Here is a 23,113-nt window from a genome sequence, read left to right on the forward strand (position 1 = left end):
CAGTCGGCTGATAGTCTAGCGTTAGCCCTCAGAACCGCGGCAGACAGACAACAAAGAGTGGAAGCCGACCCTCCCCACGTGCCGCCGGCAGAAGGTGATCCAGGACCCGGGAACGGCGGCCGACAAAGGCAAACTGTAAATAATATGCACATTTTCAGTAGTCTTAGCTATTACCTCCTTGCAATATCTTAATCTTCGAGCCCTTAAAGCAGGACAAGATGCCTTCCAAACGCCAACAGGTTTGGGGTCAGGCAGAGGGATCACCAAGTCAGGTCCCGAAGACGGCCGGCGGCAGAACAAGTAACGACACCGCTCCGTTGTAGCATTAGCAATTATTCTGACACCCAAGCACGGCCTCAGAACTGAAGAATCATTAGCACAAAGGGAACAGCCCCCTTCTCTCTCTACTATTTGCCCCACTACATGAACGCCCGATATGAAGAACGCGAGGTTGAGGCTGGCAGGGTCACCCACCTCCAGCCACGGGGCTGCAGCGGCGCCCTCTTCCCCCGCCTCTCCCCGGGCGAGTTCTGGGGGGTTGAGGACAATTCTCCAAAACCCGGTACCCAGCAAGTGCCGCTTCTCACTTGCTATGTCACACGCGCAGCTAAAAACAGTATTACTCAAGTTCACAGTCTAATTTTTACTATTTTCTAACATTTGAAAAAAAATCTCATTTACATTTTTATAAATAAAATATGAGATAAAAACGTAAAATACATGAATAATGCAGAAGATGAAATTATTTTAGTAAGTAGCATCTAAATACACTCCATCAGCACAAGAGGCAGGAAAACAAAGTAACAGCTTACTGTAATTAACCGAATTCACTGTTACTGCATACAGGCAGCAGTTGCTGAAAATCTGGATTTGGTATTTATGCTGTAACCCCGATCACGGCTCCTTCTTGCTGTACCAGCTGATCATTAATTCATGACTCACAGATAAAAAAAATGATCCAAAGATCAAAAAAGGTTACCAGAAATGCTCGGAGACATCGGCCCAGGAAAGTAACAAGATGTGCGACTTCCAGCAGAAAGGGAACTTGTGCAAAAAAAATCACTTTTGTTCAAAATATTTTTTCCTCTAAGCAGTGAAGTGGTACAATGACTTTTAGAAACGCTTTTTGAAAGTGCAAAAACGTTTTTGTTTCTCTCATGGAAGTTACAGGCAGTGCTTGAAAACACCCGAGGCGCGTAGGCAGAGAGCAGCGGGGAGAGCGAGGGGAGACCGCGAGTGACACCGGAGCCCAACTTCAAATCGCCGCTTCGTCTAATTCTTTGTATAATCAAGGAAACTTGCTTAAATTCTGCCACTGGTGTCACAGAGGCTCTCACCAATGACCAGGGGCAGCACTCTTCTGCCCCCCACACAGCAGAGTTCCGTACCCCTCTCTGAAACTATGGAGAAAGTCTAAAATTATGGAAAAAGTCTGGAAGTACCACGTTCTCCACGGCCCACCACAGTGACCGCAACCCTCGTTAAAGGTCCCCAGGCGAAACGACCAGGCTGGAGGCTCATCTCCAAACTTCAGAGGGCTCAAAACTGATAGAGGCTCCACGAGATGCCGAGAGCTCCGCAACCAGTGCCGCAGGCTGCACTGCAAAGCCACCACCTGCTCTTCCCGGCGAAAACACCCCGTCGGGCCACAGGATCCGCCTCGTTTCGGCAGCCGCGGCGAAGGAGGCGAAGCACCGAAGAGCGAGCGCTGCCTCGCGGGGGCAGAGCTACGAGCCGGGGCCGGGGATGATCCCGGGCACGTCTGCAGAGCCGGCGGCTTCTCGGCGCTGCTGTGCCGCGCGATCCGCGTCACCTGTGTCACACGTATCACACGCGTCGGCTCCTGTCCCAGGAGCTGCCCCCGACACTCCCGAGTAAACTGACAGCTCAGAATCAGGAGTAAATAACAGCAATGGCACAGGAATTAGGGCGGCTCTGGGCTGACAAAAACATGTAAAAGAGGAATTTTAAGCCCCAGTGATAGATGCCGTGTTACTCATTCCAAGTCTCTTCTTTCATCCCGTCGCTGTCAAAATGGCTCCTTCAGGCCTAAAAGTGTCTTTTTTTGGTTTTAATCTGATGTAGAATCTCCAGTAGATGTTTTTAGGTTTGAAGCCACTATAGGAAGTGGTGACCACGCCAACACAGCGCATTTCAAACTGCGTCACAAAGAGCAAAGAAACAGTGCAGAGGGGACAGACTAAACTCGAACAATCAACAACTCCTCATAAAAATACTCTTTGAACGTGCCGGTTTCTCATCAATTTTTTCCCTCAGTAGTATTACAGAAATTAGCTCTGGATTTAGGAAAAAAACAACTTCAAATGGAAGAAATGCTTCCAACCTTCACTCAAGCTGCCTGGCCACACAACCGCAGGTTCTGCCACGGAGCGCTGAGCGCCACTACCGGGGACCACGGGCACCCCCACACCCTGGGTTCAGAGGACACCCTCCAAATGTAACTTACAAACCTGAAATACTCCAAATACTGCTTTGCCAACTGTGCACTAACACCATTTTACTGCTAGATTACATCTTTCAAACAACCCAACACACCCAACGCTTTCCGAACGATGGAACTCCCTATGTTCCCCTCCACACAATTATCTCTGCGACAGCCGTCGTTCCATACCTTAGACAAGACCGTGGGAAACATGACAAAACACTTATGAACCTAAACAGCTTTTCTACTTTTTCCAGCCAAACTACCAGGCGTAACAAAGGACACCAACGTCTCTAGTTACAAACCCTCCCCGCACCGTTTATCAATCGGAAGGCAGAAAAGGATTAAATCAATTATGTATCTGCACTGTGACACGTTGTCTCTAATTAAAGCACTGCACAACGTTTCTGAGCCACGAAGAGAGCCCGCGATGGCCCTGGGTGACAGGGCTGGCGGGCAAAACACAGAGCTGGCACGAACTCTGATGTCTCAGGGGACCCACGGGGATGGTACACAGAGAGAGAGCTGAATTTTCTCTGTCTAGCCACAAGCGGACGGAACAACTTTTTGAATGATGAGGGAGGGCGAGGGAAGCAACTGAAGTGTGCAGACTTATTTCTTCCAGGGTTCAACCGCATTTGGAGAACAAACCCAGGAGATTAACGGTTCAGCCAAAGCAAGGGGCAGGCAGACGCCTCGGGTGAGATGTGTCGCACAGTATCCCGGCACCACCTGAGCTCTGGGGAAGTGCACAGAACTCTTTAAAAAGAACTCTTCAACTGGTGTTTGACTCCGGAGCCAAACGCAGTGTGCCGGAGGGCAGCGGGTGGGAAGCAGACCCCAGCAACGCTGGGCGGCAAGCTGGTGCTGTCCTGCACAGAACAACGTGCCCGGTGACACGCGAGCAACTATGGCGAGAAACTCCCTCTGTTGTCACAGCTTTTTCATCCCCATTTCGATCAATGGCAACACGATGATCTGAAATCCGTCTCTGCAGTGCCACACGTTCCCCAGCGGGAACAGCAGCCCCTGTTTGGGCACGTGGGACCGAAGCCTCGCGCCTGAAGTCACACTTGGCATCAAGTAACACCGCCAGTCCAGGAATGGTAAGATTGGTCTTTGCAGGATTTCCCTCAACCATGGCCATCGCAGTTCACCTACCTCCAAACGCACCAGGAGCGTTTTAACACCCTCAGTGGTGTTCCCTCGCCTTGAATGAGATGGCGAGCTCCGGGGATCACTAACCTCCCCCCCGCCTTCAGGCAGAGCTTCCCAACCCAGAAATCGCAACCGAAGCCATTAAGTGACGCTACGATTTAAAAGCAATATTAAATGCTGGGCACAAAGGCCGAGAGTCAAGCAAAGGCTTAAGAAACTGGTGAGGGGTCTGGAACATGTCTTCCAAGGGGCAGCTGAGGGCCCTGGGGGTGCTCAGCCTGGAGAAGAGGAGGCCGAGGGGAGACCTTCTCGCTCTCTACAACTATCTGAAAGGAGGTTGCAGAGAGGTGGGAGTCGACCTGTTCTGTCAAGTAACAGGTAATAGAACAAGAGGAAATGGCTTCAAGTTGTGCCGGGGAAGCTTAGATTGGATATTTGGAAGAATTCCTTTACTGAAAGGGTCATCAGGCGTTGGAAGGCGTTACCCGGGGCAGTGGTGGAGTCCCCATCCCTGGAGGTATTTAAGGGTCGTGTAGATACAGTGCCGAGGGACATGGGTTAGTGGTGGGCTGTCAGTGTTAGGTCAAGGATTGGAGTAGATGACCTTACAGGTCTTTCCCAGCCTAGGAGATCCTGCGATTCTGTGACCACTGACTGCATAGTTTGCATCTCTAGAGAGCTATCAGCAGTGACGATATTAGCGGCAATTCGTTTAGCCAGTCCTCTGGCAAGTACTTACGATTCCAGTGCTGTGAGAAGTGGATCAGGCTCAGGTATATCCTGGAGTTGATTGCTCTGGTCTCTGCTCAATCTTATGATATCACACAGGGTCTGGGAAGCGTTTGATTGCCTCTGTAAACAACGACATAGGGCACAGTTCAGTCCTAACATCTGAGCGTGGCTCATTCTGGCTGTCGGGGAAAACGTAACACAGCTGGGAATGCACGACACCGAACAAAGCAGTGTTTCAGAACAAGCGCTACCATGCTTTAGGTTATTCATCTGTTCAATATAACGCTGATGTGAATTATGAGAAGCATTAACAGATCTTAAAACCAAAGAGGTCTTCCTGAACTTCTTAATTAAATGCAGTTAAAGATTTTTTTTAATCTTCCTGACCAAGCGTGCTAAATTTCACATTTCAAATACAAGTATTTCAATTTTACTTCTCACTACTCAGGAGCTTTTCCTGCATGAAGAAAAATAAATGGCTTGATAAAACTCTTTACAATTTAATGACTACGCATTAAAAGGCTGTAAAGTACTATTTTGATAAATTAGCCGTCTCATTCTGGCCCTCAATCACAGGCTCTCCGTAGCTGCTGTATGCATAAGACCTTACGCTTGAATTCAGCATTCACCCTGCGCCAGCACTGCTGAGGCGTACAGATCAGCACGCTGCTTCCCATCTCTTCCCCGGGAAGGGGCAATGTTTGCTGCGCTGAGATGAGGGAATCTCACTGTCGGCTTTAACACCACACCGAGAGAATCCTGCGCCATGCAGGGCACCGCGGGAATCGGCGATCCAGAGCCCCCGTCCCCACCTCAGCCAAAGCCGGGCATCGGCCTCCTTCCCTCTGTTGCTCCTGCCCAGCATCAGGGACAGCGCTCAACACCCAAACGTGAAATAACAGCATAGGAAACTCAAATCCAGACCCAGAGCTCCTGGCTTGGGTGTTTTGTAAAAATTAGTGAAAGAAAAAAAAGAGAGAGAAAAAAAAAAAAAAAAAAAGAGAGAAAAAAAAAAAGAGAAAAAAAAAAGAGAAAAAAAAGAAGAGAAAAAAAAAAAGAGAGCGCACTTGTATAATTTAATACTCAGCATGTCTTCCCCACGGCTGAGAGAACTGCATCTTGTAGATTTTATAACAATACCAATTTACTTATGGTCTAAAAAGAATTGAAAGTTACAGCAAACTGGTTAATTTTAAAAGTTTTTCAACAGCCTTTCAAGTAGCAGGTTCCTACTTAAAACCAAGTTAGTTCCCAGTGGCTGTAGACACGGAGACAAACTGATGCAGCAGCAGAATGAACTAATGAACTGGTGGTAAAATAAGTCAAAATACAACAAAACATTTTGGTATTGAGCTTGGCAACCAGAGGACAGGATGGCCATCCACAGAGGTTCTCTCCTTCCAGAAGCCACCCGGGCATTATCGAAGGGACGAGAGATTCTTCCGGACCTTACAGGACCCACCACCCAGAGCGACAGAACTCAGTCTTGCCATACTCACGTCCTCATCTTGGCTCGAATGGATCAGTTCCACAAGTCTCTGAATAATCTTTGCTTCATTAAGCCACTGGAGGGAGAGGAAGGGGAACAGAAATCCTCGTTTGGTATCACAGAATTCAAAACCAGAGGATCTTCGCGAAGCTTTGCATAGCGCAGGCTTTTCCAGAAGGGAAAGCCCTCTCCTTCTATCTCATCAGCAAAGCCGCGGGCCACAGGCAAAGTCCCCGCGGCACAGGCAGAGATGGGTTTTAATTTACATCAGTACGTACACCCTGCCCCCGGAACTAAAACCTAAATACCTTTGGAAAACATGGAATACATCAGTCAAACACTATCGCATCTGCAGCGTCAGCATAATTATCCACACGTTTTTCTCCTGCCGTTTCCCATTCTTACAGTCTTACCTCTCTTTACACTGAATAATTTCTCAGACTTCGAGATGAGGGAACAGTGCTGTTATCGCACCTCGTCCCCCTGCTCTATGCCCGCTCCACGCTCCTCCCTTTCCCTATCACTTTATCTCCCTCTCCTGCCCACACGCAAACCAAGTACGCGGTCTGCAAACCGTACCTGCCAGTTCCTGCCCTCCCGGCTTCATCTGCCGGCTCAACCCCCCATTCCCCCCCGACCACTCTCACTCCGACTTCTACCGTCTCCATCCCAGGCAACGGGCTGGATGTCTAACATCAACCAAACTCATCAAACTCATGCATTCCCAGTCGCTTTTGAAACGACTGACCAAACATTAATTAAAAGGAAAAAGACTTTGGAGGTCTCTGCAATGATAGAATCGTCCATCACTCTTCAGATGAGTCACGGACAAAACGAAGAGTCTCCTGCCTTCCGCTTCTTTGTCAGGCGGCTCTACGCCCCTTGAACGCTCATTTCTATGTTATGGTACCTATGCACATGACTTCAGCTATAACTCTTACATTGACTCTTTACCAGCTTTGCTCTAATGACCTTCCTACAGCTCTCGTCCTGTCCTCTACGATTCCACGTCGAGTACGACGTGGTTTGACTTCAAGCAAAAATGCCGGATTACCATTTTTAGTAACTTTTCCCATGAACAACACTGCTGTTTTCCTACTAAGTCTGAAATGTCTGACTTTGTCTCCTTTCTGGTGCCTCTTATTATTGCAAGAATACTAATTTTGACCAAAAATCTCCCCAGCATACAGCTGGGAAACCAAGTATTTCATTCAAGACCATGTTTTCAGATCTCGTTTCTGCAATTCCTTCTTCCCGACATCCAGTTCACCCAAAAGTTCAACCCAACTGGGCTCCCAGGACATTTTTCCCCACCAGTCTCTCTACCAACCCACCTCTTCAGATTCTTCTACTGGTTTCTAGTTTCCCAGCATGAAAATTAAACTCCTGACCCTTTTTCTCCAGACCATCGCTGTAGAGTTGATCCCTGCTCTGTCCTGGTACATCAGCCTTGCCATCTTCACCCCATTAGCAAAGCCAGCGGCCGCTCCCTCTTTGATCGTTCAGTCTACGAGCATCTTTTCTCATCTCCCTGTGCCTGGATACAACGACTGAGATCCTTCTTTCAAATCCCAAGTCTCAGTCTTCTGATGCCAGCTCAGGTAGCCGTCAACTGGCAATTTACCAAAACAGCTTTACCAAGATTAATTAAATTCTCCTCATTTCTATTTTCTAAAAACCAGCTGCTCCAATCCATCCGTTATGGCTCCCGGCAGCCTCTGCAGCAGTGGAATGACCCATCTCTCCCCTTCTCTGTTCCGTATCTGTGTTTCATTTTGCGTCACCAGTGACAGCCCCACGTCCGCACTGCGCCGTGATCCCCAGCCCACCTTTTGCTGCCACCTCCGGGTGTTCCCGCAGCGTTAACACATTGCACAACTTCAATAAATAAAATTTTTATCATTTCTACCTGCAAGTTTCCTTTCTGCAAATACTAAGCTGCACAGAGACGGTACAGTGGGTATTTCAGCCTGTTTGTGGCTTCGTGCAGAACGTACCTGCCCGTTCACATCAGCAGAGGAACTTTTACCTATGGAAGTTCCACCTACCCTAACGGCCCCCGCAGCCCAGAAGAAAACGACTTTAGACTCCTGTATTAAATGTATTTTCTCTCCCTTGCAGAGCACAGCAAGTTAAATCCCAGTGCCCCACTGCAGTTTCAACTTTATTCTGTCCCAAACATCCCCCCCGACTCATGAAAACTGGGAGCTGCGCAGCACGCAGGGATAAGGAGGTTTGCTCCTTTTGCCCGGACTGCCATAAAAATGGGCTCTGGGGGGAGTTGGACGGCCACAGAGAGAAGTGCTGAAGGGAGAGAACAAAGGAATTGCTGTTCCTGGGAACTGAGGGACACAGAAAATGAGCTTCAAAAGAAAAAAAACAAACAACTGAAATAATCCATTAAGATCAGAAGAGCAATACCAGAATGTGGTGAATGAAGAAGCACCTCGTAGACCTGGAAGAGATGAATTCCTCTGTCTTGAGGCCGCTGTTGAAGAGATGGACTTTGACGTTCACAAGAAAAGGGACACTCTGCAACTGACCCCTCCAACGCAACCTGCGGTGCTCGCGGGACTCACCCACCCGGACTGAGGCCCAACAGCGTTACCTCAGCACCTCCGTCCTGAGCATGGCGCCCGAAACACAAACCCTTCTGACCATGTGCAGCTCAGCAGCGTGTTCACGTGCACTGACCAATAACACACTTGTAAGAACTCATGGACAGAAAACTTCCCCGTGGATGGGGCTTTGAGCAACCACGTCTACTGGGAGGTATCCCTGCCCATGGTGGGGGGTTGGAACTGGATGATCTTTGAGGTCCCTCCCAACCCAAACCACTCTGTGATTCTATGAAAAGGAAGACAGCAAGTACTGTGTCCAGTTTGGGGCTCCCCGGGTCAAGAAGGACAGGGAACTGCTGGAGAGGGTCCAGCAAAGGGCTACGGAGATGCTGAGGGGACTGGAGCATCTCTCTGATGAGGAAGGGCTGAGGGACGTGGGGCTGTTCAGTCTGGAGAAGAGAAGACTGAGGGGGGATCTTATCAATGCTTATCAGTCCCCAAAGGGCGGGTGCCGGGGGTGGGAACGGTCTTTGTTCAGCGGTGCCCAGTGACAGGACAGGAGGGAACGGGCACAAAGGTGACCATGGGCAGTTCCATCTCAGCCTGAGGAGGGACTTCTCTCCTGTGGGGGCGGCAGAGCACTGGCACAGCTGCCCAGAGAGGGGGGGAGTCTCCCCCTCTGGAGCGACTCCAAACCCGCCTGGACGTGTCCTGTGCCACTGCTGGAGGTGCCCCTGCTCTGGCGGGGGTGGGACTGGGGGAGCTCCAGAGGGCCCTTCCAACCCTGACCAGTCTGGAATTCTGCAAAGACACGGGACCAGCGAGCGAGAGGCGGTTGATGTAGCAGCTGTGTGTTGTCTGCCAACAACCCGGCTCCTGTTCGCCGCCTCCTGATTAGGGAGTGTTGGGCTTCTGCCCAACTGCTGCTGGGGAGCACCTGCATCACGTACGCTCAGGCACCACAGAACAAGTGGGACATGGCAAACTGGTCCAGGCAAACTGGGACTCGTCAGTTAATGAGGCAGTGGGCATGGACGAGGGTGTGGAGGCACTGCTCCAGGCTGCACGTGACTGCAAGGACAGCGCAACCTCAGTGGTGAGGTGCAAGGGGGCATGGTCCCCACCACCAGCTGGGGCAAGGCATGCAGGAGGCTTCAACCCACGTGGAGCTCCTGAGAGAGGGCACAGTCAACCAGGTCCCAGGCTGCAGGGACTGCCCTGGTGGAGATGATGGCCCTCACCCACCGCAGATGCCCTCTCATCAAGGCACTGTGCTGCCAGGAGATGGGAGTTACGGGTGGAGAGGAAAAGAAGATGTAATATTATATTCTGGATGAACAGAATTTCAACAGGGTTTTTCTGCAGAGACCGTGAAAACGGTCGGGGTTTCCTGGACCCTAATTTTGCACAGAAGAAGGAATAGGCAGAGACTACACAGGAATTAGAGGATGGAGACTCCCAAATCAGGAGTGGCTGGAAGCTGGCAACACAAGAAATGCTCTTTCACCACCAGGAGATGTGCCCTTACAGAACTGGCACAATGGCCTGGCGGTAACAGCCGAGGAGGAACAGGTTTCCTCGAGGGAGTCATCAGAGCCACCCGAGCCCAAAAGTCACCAACAGAAGAGGAAGTGGCAGATGACCGTGGCTGGAGACTCCCTTCTGCAGGGAACCAGGAACCCACTCACCGGCCAGACTGGCTGTTTCGACGCACAGGCTGCTCGCCAGCAGCTCAGACTGCCCAGTATGTGGGGAGACTGCCAAGGCTCATCCAGCCCTCGGACAACCGCTCCTTCCTCCTGACGCCATGGCTGCATCGATCCCGCTGCCAAGGGACACCTCAGGTGTACCACGGACCCCGCTAGGGTGAAGCCCTGGATCAGTCCCTGTGCTGCCCGGCACATCTTTTGCCAGGTTCAACTCTGGCTGAGCTTTGGCTTTGCTAACAACATCCCTGCCTGCTCGGTCAGCCTCTCTCTTGCTGAGAAGCTCAACATGAGCCAGCAATGTACAATCCCAGCCCAGAAAGCCAACCGTATCCTGGGCTGTATCAGCAGAAGTGTGGCCAGCAGGTCAAGGGAGAGGATTCTTCCCCTCTACTCCGCCCCGGTGAGACCCCACCTGGAGTACTGCATCCAGCTCTGGAGCCCCCAACACAGGAAAGACCTGGACCTGCTGGAGCAGGTCCAGAGGAGAGCCACAAAGATGCTCCGAGGGCTGGAGCACCTCTGCTATGAGTACAGGCTGCGAGAGTTGGGGTTGGTTCAGGCTGGAGAAGGCTCTGGGAAGACCTTATAGCAGCCTTCCAGTGCCTAAAGGGGCTCCAGGAGAGCTGGGGAAGGACTTTTTACAAGGGCATGTAGTGACAGGACGAGGAGGAATGGCTTCAAACTGGAAGAGGGCAGATTTAGATTACATAGTAGGAAGAAATTCTCTCCTGTGCGGGTGGTGAGCCACTGGCGCAGGTTGTCCTGAGAAACTGTGGCTGCCCCATCCCTGGAGGTGTTCAAGGCCAGAAGGGATGGGGCTGGGAGCAACCTGGGCTGGTGGAAGATGTCCCTGCCTACAGCAGGGGGTTGGAACTCGATGATCTTCACGGCCCCTTCCAACCTAGGCCATCCTATGATTCCATGATTCACTGCCGCTCCCGGGTGCTCCATCCCTGCTCCACCATCTCAGCGCTGCCTGTGCGTGTGTGAGCTCAGGCAGGAGAGCCTGAGCCCTGCACACCCATGCGGACCTTCTCCCACGCCTGCTTGACTTTCTGCACATCAGGATGGACTGTTCTAAGTACTAATTCTTACCTTTCTGTGCGACGACTTCCCTCCTACATAACCTGCTACTAGGCTCAAGGACTCTAGGTAGGCCTAACAACAGAGCTTACCAGTAAAAAAAAAAAAGAGAGTCAATACTGGCAACCAGTACACTTCTAAGTGTCTTCATTAAAAACCTGGAAAATGGGGAAAAACACACCCTTAGTAAGTTTGTGAACAATACCACATTGGGGGGCAGCAGGTGGTATGCAGGAGGGGAGGAACCTAGACAAGCTGGAGAAACAGCCCAGGAGGAACCTCAGAAGTTCAAGAAAGCCAAAATGCAAAGTCCTGCACGGGGGATGGAATAAGAGGGTGGGGGTCAGCTAGGCAGGACCACCTCGCAGAAAAGGCCTGGAGTGGACCTGCTACACCAGGAGTCAGCGTTGTACCCCTGAGGGCAGCCAGCCCAGAGCAGGGATTGCTCCCCTCCACTCAGCACCAGCGAGACCCATCAGGACACTGGGTCAGGCTGGGGCTCACCAGCATAGGATGGACATTGCAATAGTGCAGCAGGTCCCATGGAGGCTCCGCAGATGGTCAGGGCTGGAGGTCGGACATGAGGTCGGACAAGAAGCTAAGCAGAGGGTTTGCTCAACCTGGAGAGGAGAAGGTGAAGGAGACCCCATTGTGGTCCGCAACTGCTTAGTGGGGTGGGGAGAGATGATGGAGCCAGGCTGCTCTCAGAGGTGCTGTGATGGGATGAGAGGGACAAGATGCAATACGAGAAATTCCAACTGGGTATCAGGTAAAATAATTTCCACTTGGGGGTGATCAAACACTGGAATAGGGCCCAGACAGGTCTCCAGTTCTGGAGATACTGAAAACTTTGGATAAGGCCTTGAGCAATTTCCTTAATGGGACCCGCTCGAAGATGCAATTGGACCTCCTCGGGGACCTTCCAACCTGCATTATGCCATGAATGAATCTTTGAAGTCTTGCAGACTCAATGCTTAAGAAAGTCTGTTATATTAGGACTTCAACAAAACTTAAGTTTTCTAAAACCTGCTGAAAATACACCTACTAACAGTGTGACTGGCTTGCATATTCCTGATCAGCCACAGTAAAAGAAAGTTTGTGCTTTCTTCTTTAAGATGGTAATCAAGGAGGCACCCTGCAGCAATCAACAGACCAAGTCATCTGATCTTTCAAGGATCACAACATCAACGGTCACTTCACTGAAGTACTGACATTAACCTTTCCTCAGCTGAGGAGTGATCCTGCGTTAGGACAATTTTTGTACAAGAGAAAGATATCTGCGTTAGTCTAATCCAGCCCTCGAGCTACCATTTCTTTAGGGTAAAGACAGCACGAAGAATACGCCCCCTTTATTCTCGTAGTTTGTTAGCTGTGAAAGCAACAGAAAAAAGTGGGACAACATGCAGTAGGGTTTTTTCGCTGTGCTCTGATCACTCCCCATGCTAGACGGACAAAAGGGTACATGGCTACAAGCGGTGAAAACCAAAGCTCAGTTCAACCACAGTGGCACTGAGCCTGCGAGGGGTTGCTGCAGAAGCCACGGTGCACGCCTGGGCGCTCCTCGCCAGCACCCAGGGAGAAGGGATGGATCCAGCCAGGAGAAGCAGATTTCTCTTCAGAATAACAGGAATCGCGTTCTCCCGATTTCCAGGGAAACCGTGTCAGGTATGGCAAATGGCGTAATCCGCTCTGCAGCCCAAAGGTGGGGTTTGTGGGGAGCTCCCAGTGACTCTCTGTGCTCCGGCTGAGCCATAGTGGGATTCTCCTCCGGACCTGAACTGGGAAGACGGACTAATCCTCCTCAGTGAAGGTCACACAACACAAGCTGTATTTTGTCACTACGGCAAGCACGAGAAGATGAAGTGCCAAAGAGAGATCCAGAATAACTGCATCTGCTCCACATAAATTCCCAATACATGTCAGCAAAATCAGACGTGGAGTCTTCTCACAGTGGTCGTGTCTCTTCCTATTTTTCTAGGTAAGATTTTATACCAGTAACACACAGACAGAGGACAGACTTCTTTGATGCCACTTATTTGTCCTGACATTAAAAATGCTTCAAGATGCAACCCATATTTGAGCTTTCTTGCTGCCCTAGAATTAAATTATTTAAAGCCAATACTATTCCTTTCAAAAATCCATAGAGACATTTCAGGATCAAATGACACCGATCAAAGAGAATATGCTGTCATCCACCTGCACGACGTCAGGTTTGCCCAAGGATACCAAAACGTAGGTGCCTGAAAGACAAGCCTGCTGGAAGGACCTCCTTAGAGGTTTCTGATGAAGAGTCTTCCGGTATTTTCAATTGTGAGAGTCCAGAAACAGGGAGGAGACGGCTGTAAAGATGCAACGTAGGCAACAGACTATTTCACTTACATCACACCTCCCCATGGGCTGCTGGATCTGCAGGCAATTCCTCGTACAGTGGGGCTTCCGTCCAACTCAGGACAGAAGTATCGAGGGACAGCATGTGCTACCAAGGTTCCTTCCTGATCGCACAGCTCTCCAAAACAACAAAATTGGAGCTACACAAAGAAAGCATTCCTCTGCCATGCACGAATAGAAAGAAATGGATAAAGAATTATCGTATTTTCATATGTTAACTCTATGCCCTCAATTACAGATCAAGGAAGAGAAGGGAGAAAAGTACCACAAGCTGTAGTTCTACGGTTTAAGAATGTATAAAATGGAACTGCCACCTTCTTTCTGCTTATACTTATCCACTTATCTGCTGCTCCTTTCTCCTCCCTTATTGCACCAGTCCACGCAAAAGAGAAAAAAAAAAAAAAAAAAGGCAAATCAAGGAGTTGAGCTGGCTGAAAACAATCCTGGCAAAAAACACAACTAAAAGAGAGGTGGTTTGAGTTGGATGAATTCCCTAGTCCATGTCACCTTACAACCACATGAACACTGCAGCTGGCGAAGGTCCAAGAGGAGCTGGACGGGCAGAACAAGCGGTAAGAGGGTGGAAACAGCACTGCCTCTTTCTGTGGCAACGCCAACTTCCAGCGCTCGTGGAATTGCTGGCCCTGCATCACTCGGCACCGGGAGGCAAATGCTTGCGCCAAGACAGTGAGAACCTCCACCCTGGCTAACATCACCTGAGCAAGGCGTAGGGAAGGCAACGCCAAGCACACCCTTTAGAAGGTCCATTCAGTAGAAAGCAGAGCAGAGGACGGAGCCACTGGCACTGTCCAGCTATCTCAGCCTAAGGATCTCTAAAACGGAAGGCCAGAGAATTAGACTCTTGTGGAATTATCAGGGAGCCTCCGACTTACCGGGTCAAAGTGCCAATGTGGACATCAAATCCCTACGGAGAGGTGCTGTGGGACTTGTTATGCAGAATATGATTTTGTTTAACTTAAAGCTTAAGATATCATCTTCATAAATCTGACCCTGTAAGACACTACCTTTCCAGACAGCAAGAAACATGTAACGAACCAACTGAAGTTCACAGACGGACTTTGCCAGCATAGCAATGTCAAGCGGAAGAGTGGTCTCTGCCCACCCCGAAGTGATATACCCTCGATGGCAGCGCCTTCTAGCGAAAACGCTGCTCCTCAAACTTTATTTGGACAGCAACACTTTTAGCTTTTGCTAAGTCACACAAACACAAAGCAGAAGGCCTTTTGTTGTTCAGTTGGCATTCATGTTTTGCTTGGGAAATAGCTGGAGCGTAGCCTGGAGACCCTGACGCGATGTTAGACCTCCTCAGACACCGTCCAGCAGCCGAGTACACCAGTACTGGGGAAACCTTAAAACACGAAGTTTAATTGCTGTCACTGTACTACAAAAGTAATTGATAAACAGCTAGCCAAAAGTCTACGGCACAGAACGTCTATCCAAAACAGCAGCTACTGGGTGGAGGAAGGTGTGTAGACAGGGAAACCCCTGAATACGGCATTTAAAGACACACCGCGAGGGAGCAGAGGGAGCAATCGCTGCCCTCCGGCCATCACCGCCCCGGATGCAGTAGGGCCTTTGCTGCAAAGCTGCTTTCTCTTCCAGTGAATCCTCCACCATCAGTCCACCTCTTGAAGGCTTCTTCCTCCCAGCTCCTCTCTTGGTATGACTCTTTGATGTCACACCAACTGAACTGCTCACTTTCCCGGCAAAAAACAACGCCCTCCCTTCACAGGGGAACACCCATACAGGTCTGTAAGGATCGATTTGTGCCTGTGGTTTTTCCCTCCCTGTAACAGCGCGTGTCCGGCGTGATGTACCGCAGGGCTGAGAGGAGGAAGGGAGCAATGGGACCCATCTATCCTGAGTCTCTGCAAAGAACATTTCCCTGCTCAGCTACGGGGTGGCCAACGCTCCGGACGAGGAAGACTCAGGCAGCAGTTCTTGCCAAACACATCCACCCTGCCGTGGGCTTCCGTGACTCCAGCGCAGTTTTCCAGCCCGCACACGGCTCTCCTGCGTTACCGAGAGGGAGCTATGGTAGGCTTTTCTCCTCCACTCCTGCACATCTGCCCACTAAAGGGGGGCTGAGGCAGCCTCACCCAGACTGGGCTCCGAAGGGAGAAAAACCCGTCCTACCTGTAAAGCAAACTAAGCGTCTCAATGGGGTATTTTCTCAGGCTGCCTATTACAGAGGAAAGGGAAGGAGGAGGCACGAGATATTGTCTCCAAAAATCACACACACTGCGAGGAACTAAAATTACTGTCCCAAATGATCACTCTGAAATTCTGAGCACTGGGGAAGATTACAAATTTCCTTTGTCAGAGCTCTACAGCAAAACCAGCTAGAGTAAACAGTGGCTGCTATATGGAAAAATGAGTTGAAAATCCTTCGCTGCCAGTGACCGAACCAGGCTTGCTCTGCCGCGCGAGCCACAAACAGGCTGAAGTACCCCAAGTACCCGACCTGCAGACTCACTAAGGTAAACAGTTTTCAGAAGAGTGGATCCACTCTCACAATAAACGACAAAAAGAATGCTATTTCTTTAAGACCCAAAGAAACAAACCCCCTTGTTCCCAATCTCGCAAAGAAAAGAAGCAGTAGGTTCTCACATTCAGCACTTCCTGCCGTAGCGTGGCGGGCTCCACACAGCTGATCAGACGAAGCAGGAGGTCCATCATTGCCGACGTATCTATATGCTTTAGCACCAGGCTAATAAATTTGTCTTTTTTCCTTAAAAATGCAATCACCTAAAAACAAAAGAGTCATCATCAGTTGCAAGTACAACAGACACGGCACACAGAGCTCCCCGTGCTTCACCCTCCTGTCTCCGCCAACCACTCTTGGTGCAATTAGGCTACCAGGCGGAGAAATCCTCCGGAGAACACGAGGAGAGAGTAACATTCTCATTTCAAGGCAGTATTCAGTCAAATCTTTTTAGCTATCGTTTCTTTTCTCTATGCCACAAAGAAAGCCAAGCCCACAGAAATACGAGCATCAAGAAGCTGCTGAAGCCGGAGAGTTTTTCATTCCACTGAGGCTCTCTAACAGCCTGCATTTGAAAAAACAATTTTGAATTGGGACACACGTATTCCTAAAACACTGTTCAGCTCTTGTTTCCAGCACCCCTTTTAGAGGCATGCCACTGAGGCCTTGTTCGTGTAACGAGACGGTTCTGGGCCAGGATCAAAGGATGCATCAATACGCCGTAGTACGAAAAACAAAGCTTTCGCTGTGGCACAGGAATATCCCAGCTACTGCAGATCTGAGAGCAGAACTATGCAAAGATGAGCTGGCATCTCCCTTGACCGAGGAAGTCCAAAGAGCGTTTCAGAGCCCACATTTCACCTCCACCCTTAAAGAGCACAGCGAGCTGTTTTTCAACTCTACAAATACAATGAGATCACGAGGACAGCGATGCTACGGCCACACAACGCAACGTTAGCGAATTAACTTGTGCTTACGCGTCAGGACAAATCTCATCACTACCTGTTCTGTTTTTCTTGCAATGAGATTCCCAATAGTCTTACTGAAGAAACTGGCAAGCAAAGGGTTCAAAGGAGGCTCGTGATCCAAGAAGTCGTAGAGGATGTTCAGCAGAGTTTCATCCCCTCCGAGCTTGTCGTTGATCTGCGGCACGTCCGAGGTGAGCAGCTCACAGGCTGTGTTTGGATACCTGGAAGGACAGAACCAGAGCAACTAAGGGTGAAATGAAAACTCTCAGGAAAATCTTCCCTCATTAAAGTTACAAAGAGGAGGAGGATGTCCCTTCCTGGAGACGGGGAACAACCAAACCACATGAGAAACAAGGGTCATCTCCATTAATGGCACATTTGAAGGAATCACTATTTCCATGTGTTTTTTTTTAACCACGGAATTATGCATCTCCACTGCCTTCAAAGTGCAGTTAGTTCTGATTTCTAAAAGTGATGCTTAATCAGTTTCAATGCTCTTATAATCTCTTAAAATCTTTTAACATTAATCTATTTGCACAACTAAAATTAACCCCACAATTGAAGGTTGATTTGAAGAAGGCATATTTTAGCAGGTTTCTGTTATGTTTCTGAGAAATTATTCGTTCCACTACTGCAGCTGAATTAAAAACGAGCACCGCTTTTTTAAATGAAGAGGACTAGAATTTAGAGACAGAACATTAGATCCAACACAAAACTCCTAACAAATGAGCAGACGCTGCGTACAAGAGCAAGCAACTCATAGCCCACCTTCTGAGTTTCAATTTTTCAGTAATGTCTACAGTCTCTTGTAAAACTAACTCGTTTTTCAGGAAATATTACTGTCCCTGGTTTAGACGATTTTGCTCACTGAAATCAGAATATGAAATCGTATTTGACAGCTAACGGAGTCCTTTTTTGCCTGACCTTGTTTCTTCCTCTTCGAGGTTGTGCTTTTCAAAATACGTCACATTTATGAACAGAAAAGGTAATAGTGTGTTTATAATTAATATTACATTTATAATTAGACAAAGTCTCAAATACCAAAGTGCATACATACAAAGCAATAAGCTAAAGTCAACACAAACCCCCCCATGCTCTCTGGGGACCGTCAGCTCTGCTAAAAGGCTGAATTCCTTCGGGTTGAGGCTGCGCATGAGAGCCAGCCGTAACGTGGAACTCAGGGCACTGCTCTGCACCGCACCGAGTCGCTCTGCGTCGCTGCCGGCACGGCCGGCTCTCTTCCGTGCGCTACAGCCCTGAGACTCATCTCGCTATATTTTAATTTTTTTAAAACCTCTTGTCAGTGTTCCATTGTCAGACCAGTGTCTTAATTCCACGTTCTAGCTACTGTCCATCGATGAAAAGGGCTTAAGGGAACTCCTTCGAAAAGGACCTCTCACCATCAACAGAGGGTACTGTAATCACAGACTGCAGTCCGTCACTGCTGTGAAATTCAACCGAGCGCTGAACTTCAGCGCTGTTTTCACAGTTTCAATGATACATATGATCCTAGAGTCAAAAGGCAGCTGGACTATATTTTTAAACCATGATTTACTCTTACCCCGCTAATTGTTTAAAGACCCTGCCAGGGCGCGCTCGGCTGCTGCAGCAGTTCTGAGCACAAAGCGGCGATTCCGAACACCAAACTTCCCGCCGAGTGCCAGTTCCTCCCCGTGCCTCCTAACGTACTTTCCATTTGTTATCAAGTGATACAGATTAAAAATAAAAGCCACCCTTTACAGCTAGAGCATCTTATGTCTGTAAGCAGTGCTAGTTACCTTTTTTTTTTTTCCCCAAAAGCAAAAAAAAAATATGCTTTGTACTTAAAAATCAGCTAATGCAATTAGCTAATGCAATTAACAACAAAACCCCTACAGCACAGCCTGGCTGCAAACACACGTTCATTCTGTCAGTAGTGCATTCACCTCCCAAATAAAAATTGTGCCATTCCGTAAAACACAAACCCAACAGATTTCCCACTTTCAGTAATTATGAAGCTCTACTGCTTTTTGTAACTTTAGACACAAGTCAACTCCGAGATCGATACAAACCACTCCTGCAGCAATACGACTGTTCCTACATCACAAAGGGGGTACCTTCAGTTCTGGACAACAGTGAAGCTGAAGCAGTATTTCAATCGGCAGCAGGAATTTTTTCCAGCCTTACTCTGACAGCGGGGAGCCGCCTGGGTGCCTCTCGCGCCTCTGCCACCTTTGCAGCAGAGCGGTCAGCCCGTAACAGGATCTGGGTTCCAGCACTCACCTGGTCTGAGTTTTTATCTATCTTTCTTAGCCAAAATTAGATTCCTGCTCTGAACCTCATTAACAGAAAATCAATAAGAAATCTTAACAGCACCTCCCGAATTTGCTCTGTGCTTTCATGGAATCACAGAGTTTTCAGAGTTGGAAGGGACCTCCAGAGATCATCCAGCCCCACTCCCCTGCCAAAGCAGGACTGCCCAGAGCACATCCCTCAGGACTGCATCCAGGCGGGTCTTGAACATCTCCAGAGAAGGGGACTCCCCCCCTCCCTGGGCAGCCTGTGCCAGTGCTCTGTCACCCTCACCGGAAAGAAGTGTTTCCGTGTATTTGAACGGAACTTCCTGTGTTCCAACTTGTGCCCATTGCCCCTCGTCCTGTCACTGGGAACCATTGAAAAGAGCCTGGCTCCATCCTCCTTCAACCCACCCTTTAGATACTTGTATGCCATAATAAGGTCTCCCCTCAGCCTTCTCTTCTCCAGGCTAAAGAGTCCCAGCTCTCTCAGCCTTTCCTCATAATGGAGATGCTCCAATCCCTTCATCATCTTAGTTGCCCTTCGCTGGACTCGCTCCAGCGGTTCCCTGTCCCTCTTGAACTGGGGAGCCCCAAACTGGACACAGTATTCCAGTTGTGGCCTCACCAGTGCAGAGTAGAGGTGGAGAATGACCTCCTTCGACCTACTTTGATCCCCGCTTCCCACCCAGGGCGTTGAAGGGGCCGGCAGTGCTCTGTGAGCTAACGAGCACCTATCAGGAGGAACTGGGAATTACTGTAGGTCTTTGGAAATTCCAGCTCAGTTCTTGGAGTGATGAGGCAGACACACGGATTGCTGGGAATCATACAAAAGGAACAGACAGGAAAACTATTGTGTTGTGTGACTTCACAGTACACTCACATCTCAAGTCAGCACGTCTGAGCACGCCAGCCTGAAAAGAAACCGCTAGGACCATCGCTGGGATGAGACACCAGGAAAGGACCATCTTTTGATTGATCCCAGGTGGCTGTTGCTGGCGTGTGCTCGTCTGTGGGACCCGTAGCGCTCTCTTCTGCCAACCGCCCACTGCCCGTTCCTCCCGTGGGTTTGCCTGAGCCGGACCTGGGAGTCACGGGCGTGTGGCTTCCAGCCCAGTGCTGTGGCTTGACTGGCAAGATGCTCTGCTGGCCCGTGGCTCTTCCCCATTCACAACTCGAGCTGGAGCTTCCTTCCAGTCATAATGCTTTCAGGGGCATCACACTATGCCCACCTTTACCCTCATCACTGCTCCTGGTTTGGTTTTGTTATATTCATTGAATAGAATTTTTATTTTGGAAGAAATTCCACACCTCAACCGTGAGAATTTATGCCTTACTTTACAGTTCCATTTGGTTCTTAACAAGGAAAATACTCCTTGCCCTGGTAGTATGTAACGGGCGGAGAGAAGAGTTAAAGGACAGCAATAACTTCTCCAGTACGCACACCGAACTGCTGCGTGTAGAGCCCTGCGCTTTCCATCACCAGCGCACACTTTCCCCATCCACTGAGTGTTTCCAGCATACGGCCCACGAGGACTCCTGCGCCTTCATCAGGACGTAAAAGCTGATCTGAAGCCCGTCAATGTGCGCGTGGAACTCAGGCCGTCAGTCTCTGCACCATCAGTACTGGCTGTGTTTGCTGGAACGCTGCCTGGCCATGTACCATCACAGCATCTTTCTACCTTTTAACGAAACTGAGTAATTTGGCATTATCAACTTTCTGCATTTATAACTTATCTCCCCCGCTTATTTCATGTGTGAATATATCAAACCGCACAGGATTCAGTAGTGCAAAACCAGAGCCGGAACTGGCCATTCTTCCCTCATCTGTGTTTCTTTTCTTTAAACAGTTACTGACTGATGACAGAACCCTTCTCCGTTATCCCGTGACAGCTCGTTTTCAACGCTCTCTGACACAGGACCTTATCTTGTCAGGGCTGTACTTACGCCACATTCGGCAGATCACCGTTATCCACGTGTCTCACTGACTCCAAACAACTCAGGTCCTGACCTGAAGCCTGAGGTCCCTCTACCAAAGCAGGACGGTGGATGGCCGAGAGCCCGCGGTTAGAGAGCTGTCTACGAATCACACTGCTACACCACGGGTTGTCAACGTGCACAACGCAGAGGCCAGATTTACTGGCTCACGGACCCTTATTAAGAACTGGTGTCCTTTTTGCCACTTCCATTCCACTGGTTTTAAGGTTGACCAGGTGAGCAATTTCATATTTGAGTTCCTTTAAATCACCGGGGTGAACACCAGCCACTCCGAACACTTATCCTACTGATTTGGTTCTGCAGATGCTCCAATTTGAGACAGTTCTCAGACTATTCCCCTGTAAAGACAGACACCGCTTGGGAATCTCCTGAGAAGTCTCTGAAGTGAGCACCGACACAGACAGTTCAATTAGATTTTCTGCTGTGGTCCCATCTTCCTTTTTACACTTGGGTCGCCCACCCGTCCGGCACATTCTTGGAGGGGCTTCCTTATTTTGAGGGCTTTAGAGTATTAGTGGGTTCGCCTTTAGCAAACTGCTTCTCCAAATCCCTTCATCCAGCCTCACAGATTAACTAGCCACAATATACTTTTTCCATATCTGGACACAACTTCCCTTTCGTGAGGATGCACTTTCACCTGCAATGGGTTATTTGTTTTTAACCAAGCCAGGTTTCTACATTAGGATTTTTTTTTTTTTAAATCTTTGTAATACAAGCTCTGTGTCTACCATGAGCCACTAAACCGTTTCCAGGCCAGCCGTGAGCTTTTTACCCTTTCACAGACCCATTTACCTCCTAACTAGGCACCTCGTATTTATGTAGTTCCATTCCCAGAAGTCAGAAAAACAAACCCCAGGCCCACGAGAATGCTGTTTATGTCTTTCTTGCTCCTACGAGGATGTTAAATCCGAGTAGGTTATGGTTACTATTACAAAGTGGTTTTACAACAGTTACATTTCTTAGAGCCCCCGAGGGTACATGAAGAGTTATTTCTCCTTTTTCTGGCCCATTGCTCCATGCCAAAGGCATTCACGATTCCTAAAAATTCATGCACCGTGCCTCCCTGTGATATATACGCTGTCGACAGGGGGATAATGAAACCTCTCGCTGCACAGCACGTTCTGCTCTTGCAGCCTTTACAGCCTCCAGGTCTCACGCAGTCGGATCCAATTCTTCACCCCTTCTATGGGGGCACGACATCCCACCCCGACGGGTTCTGCGCTGCTGCGAACCGATCTCACGGCCACCGCACGCTGTCCCCGCAGCCCACCCCGACGCTACCAGAGTCTGCTCTGCCCTTCCCATGAGCTGCGCTCTCCACAGGTTGGAGACACCCCAGTGTGTCAACGGGTTCATTATGAACAGACACCACAACCCAAATAGTTAATACACTTCTCTGATTGCTACAGGTCTCCATCTGGTTGTGGAGTTTCGCGTGCTGTGCTTAGATGGGGATTCACTGTCGAGTTTTCCTCTTTGCAGTTTCCCTTCTGACCTTTATGAACTTCCATCCCAGCAATGTTTCAAGAATAAAGCATTCTGATGATTCCATTTCCACAGCATGCATCACTCCGAGCTGCACGTCCTTCCAAACCTATCAAGTTTCTCCCTTGTTCCAGTTTAAAATCTTTCATAACCTTTTCTTAAGAGCCAAAAATTGGATTCCCTTTCAATTTAGACAGAGTCCATTCTTCCTGATCAGCCTTTATTTATTCCAAAAGCTTTCCCAGTTTCTAACAAGCTGAATCCCTCTTTCCCCTCTCCGGAGCCTCACCGTGCTTTGAAAATGCTTCTCTGCCCCGTCT

The 23,113-nt window shown here is 49.3% G+C and overlaps 1 protein-coding gene across 2 annotated transcripts in view; it reads right to left on the reverse strand.

Annotated features, from left to right (window-relative positions):
* Window positions 1-23,113, reverse strand: part of PPP6R2 (protein phosphatase 6 regulatory subunit 2) — a 107,212-nt gene that overhangs the window by 32,859 nt on the left and 51,240 nt on the right. For both annotated transcript variants that reach the window (XM_082483176.1, XM_082483175.1), the window contains exons 4-7: window positions 17,072-17,258; window positions 16,195-16,332; window positions 5,833-5,898; window positions 4,341-4,453 (exon numbers count right to left, since the gene is read on the reverse strand). In XM_082483176.1, the coding sequence (XP_082339302.1) occupies window positions 4,341-4,453; window positions 5,833-5,898; window positions 16,195-16,332; window positions 17,072-17,258 (504 nt within the window). The remainder of the gene's footprint in view (window positions 1-4,340; window positions 4,454-5,832; window positions 5,899-16,194; window positions 16,333-17,071; window positions 17,259-23,113) is intronic.

The sequence above is a fragment of the Vanellus vanellus genome (assembly GCF_965231255.1).
Source record: "Vanellus vanellus genome assembly, chromosome: 1".
Lineage (NCBI taxonomy): Eukaryota > Metazoa > Chordata > Aves > Charadriiformes > Charadriidae > Vanellus > Vanellus vanellus.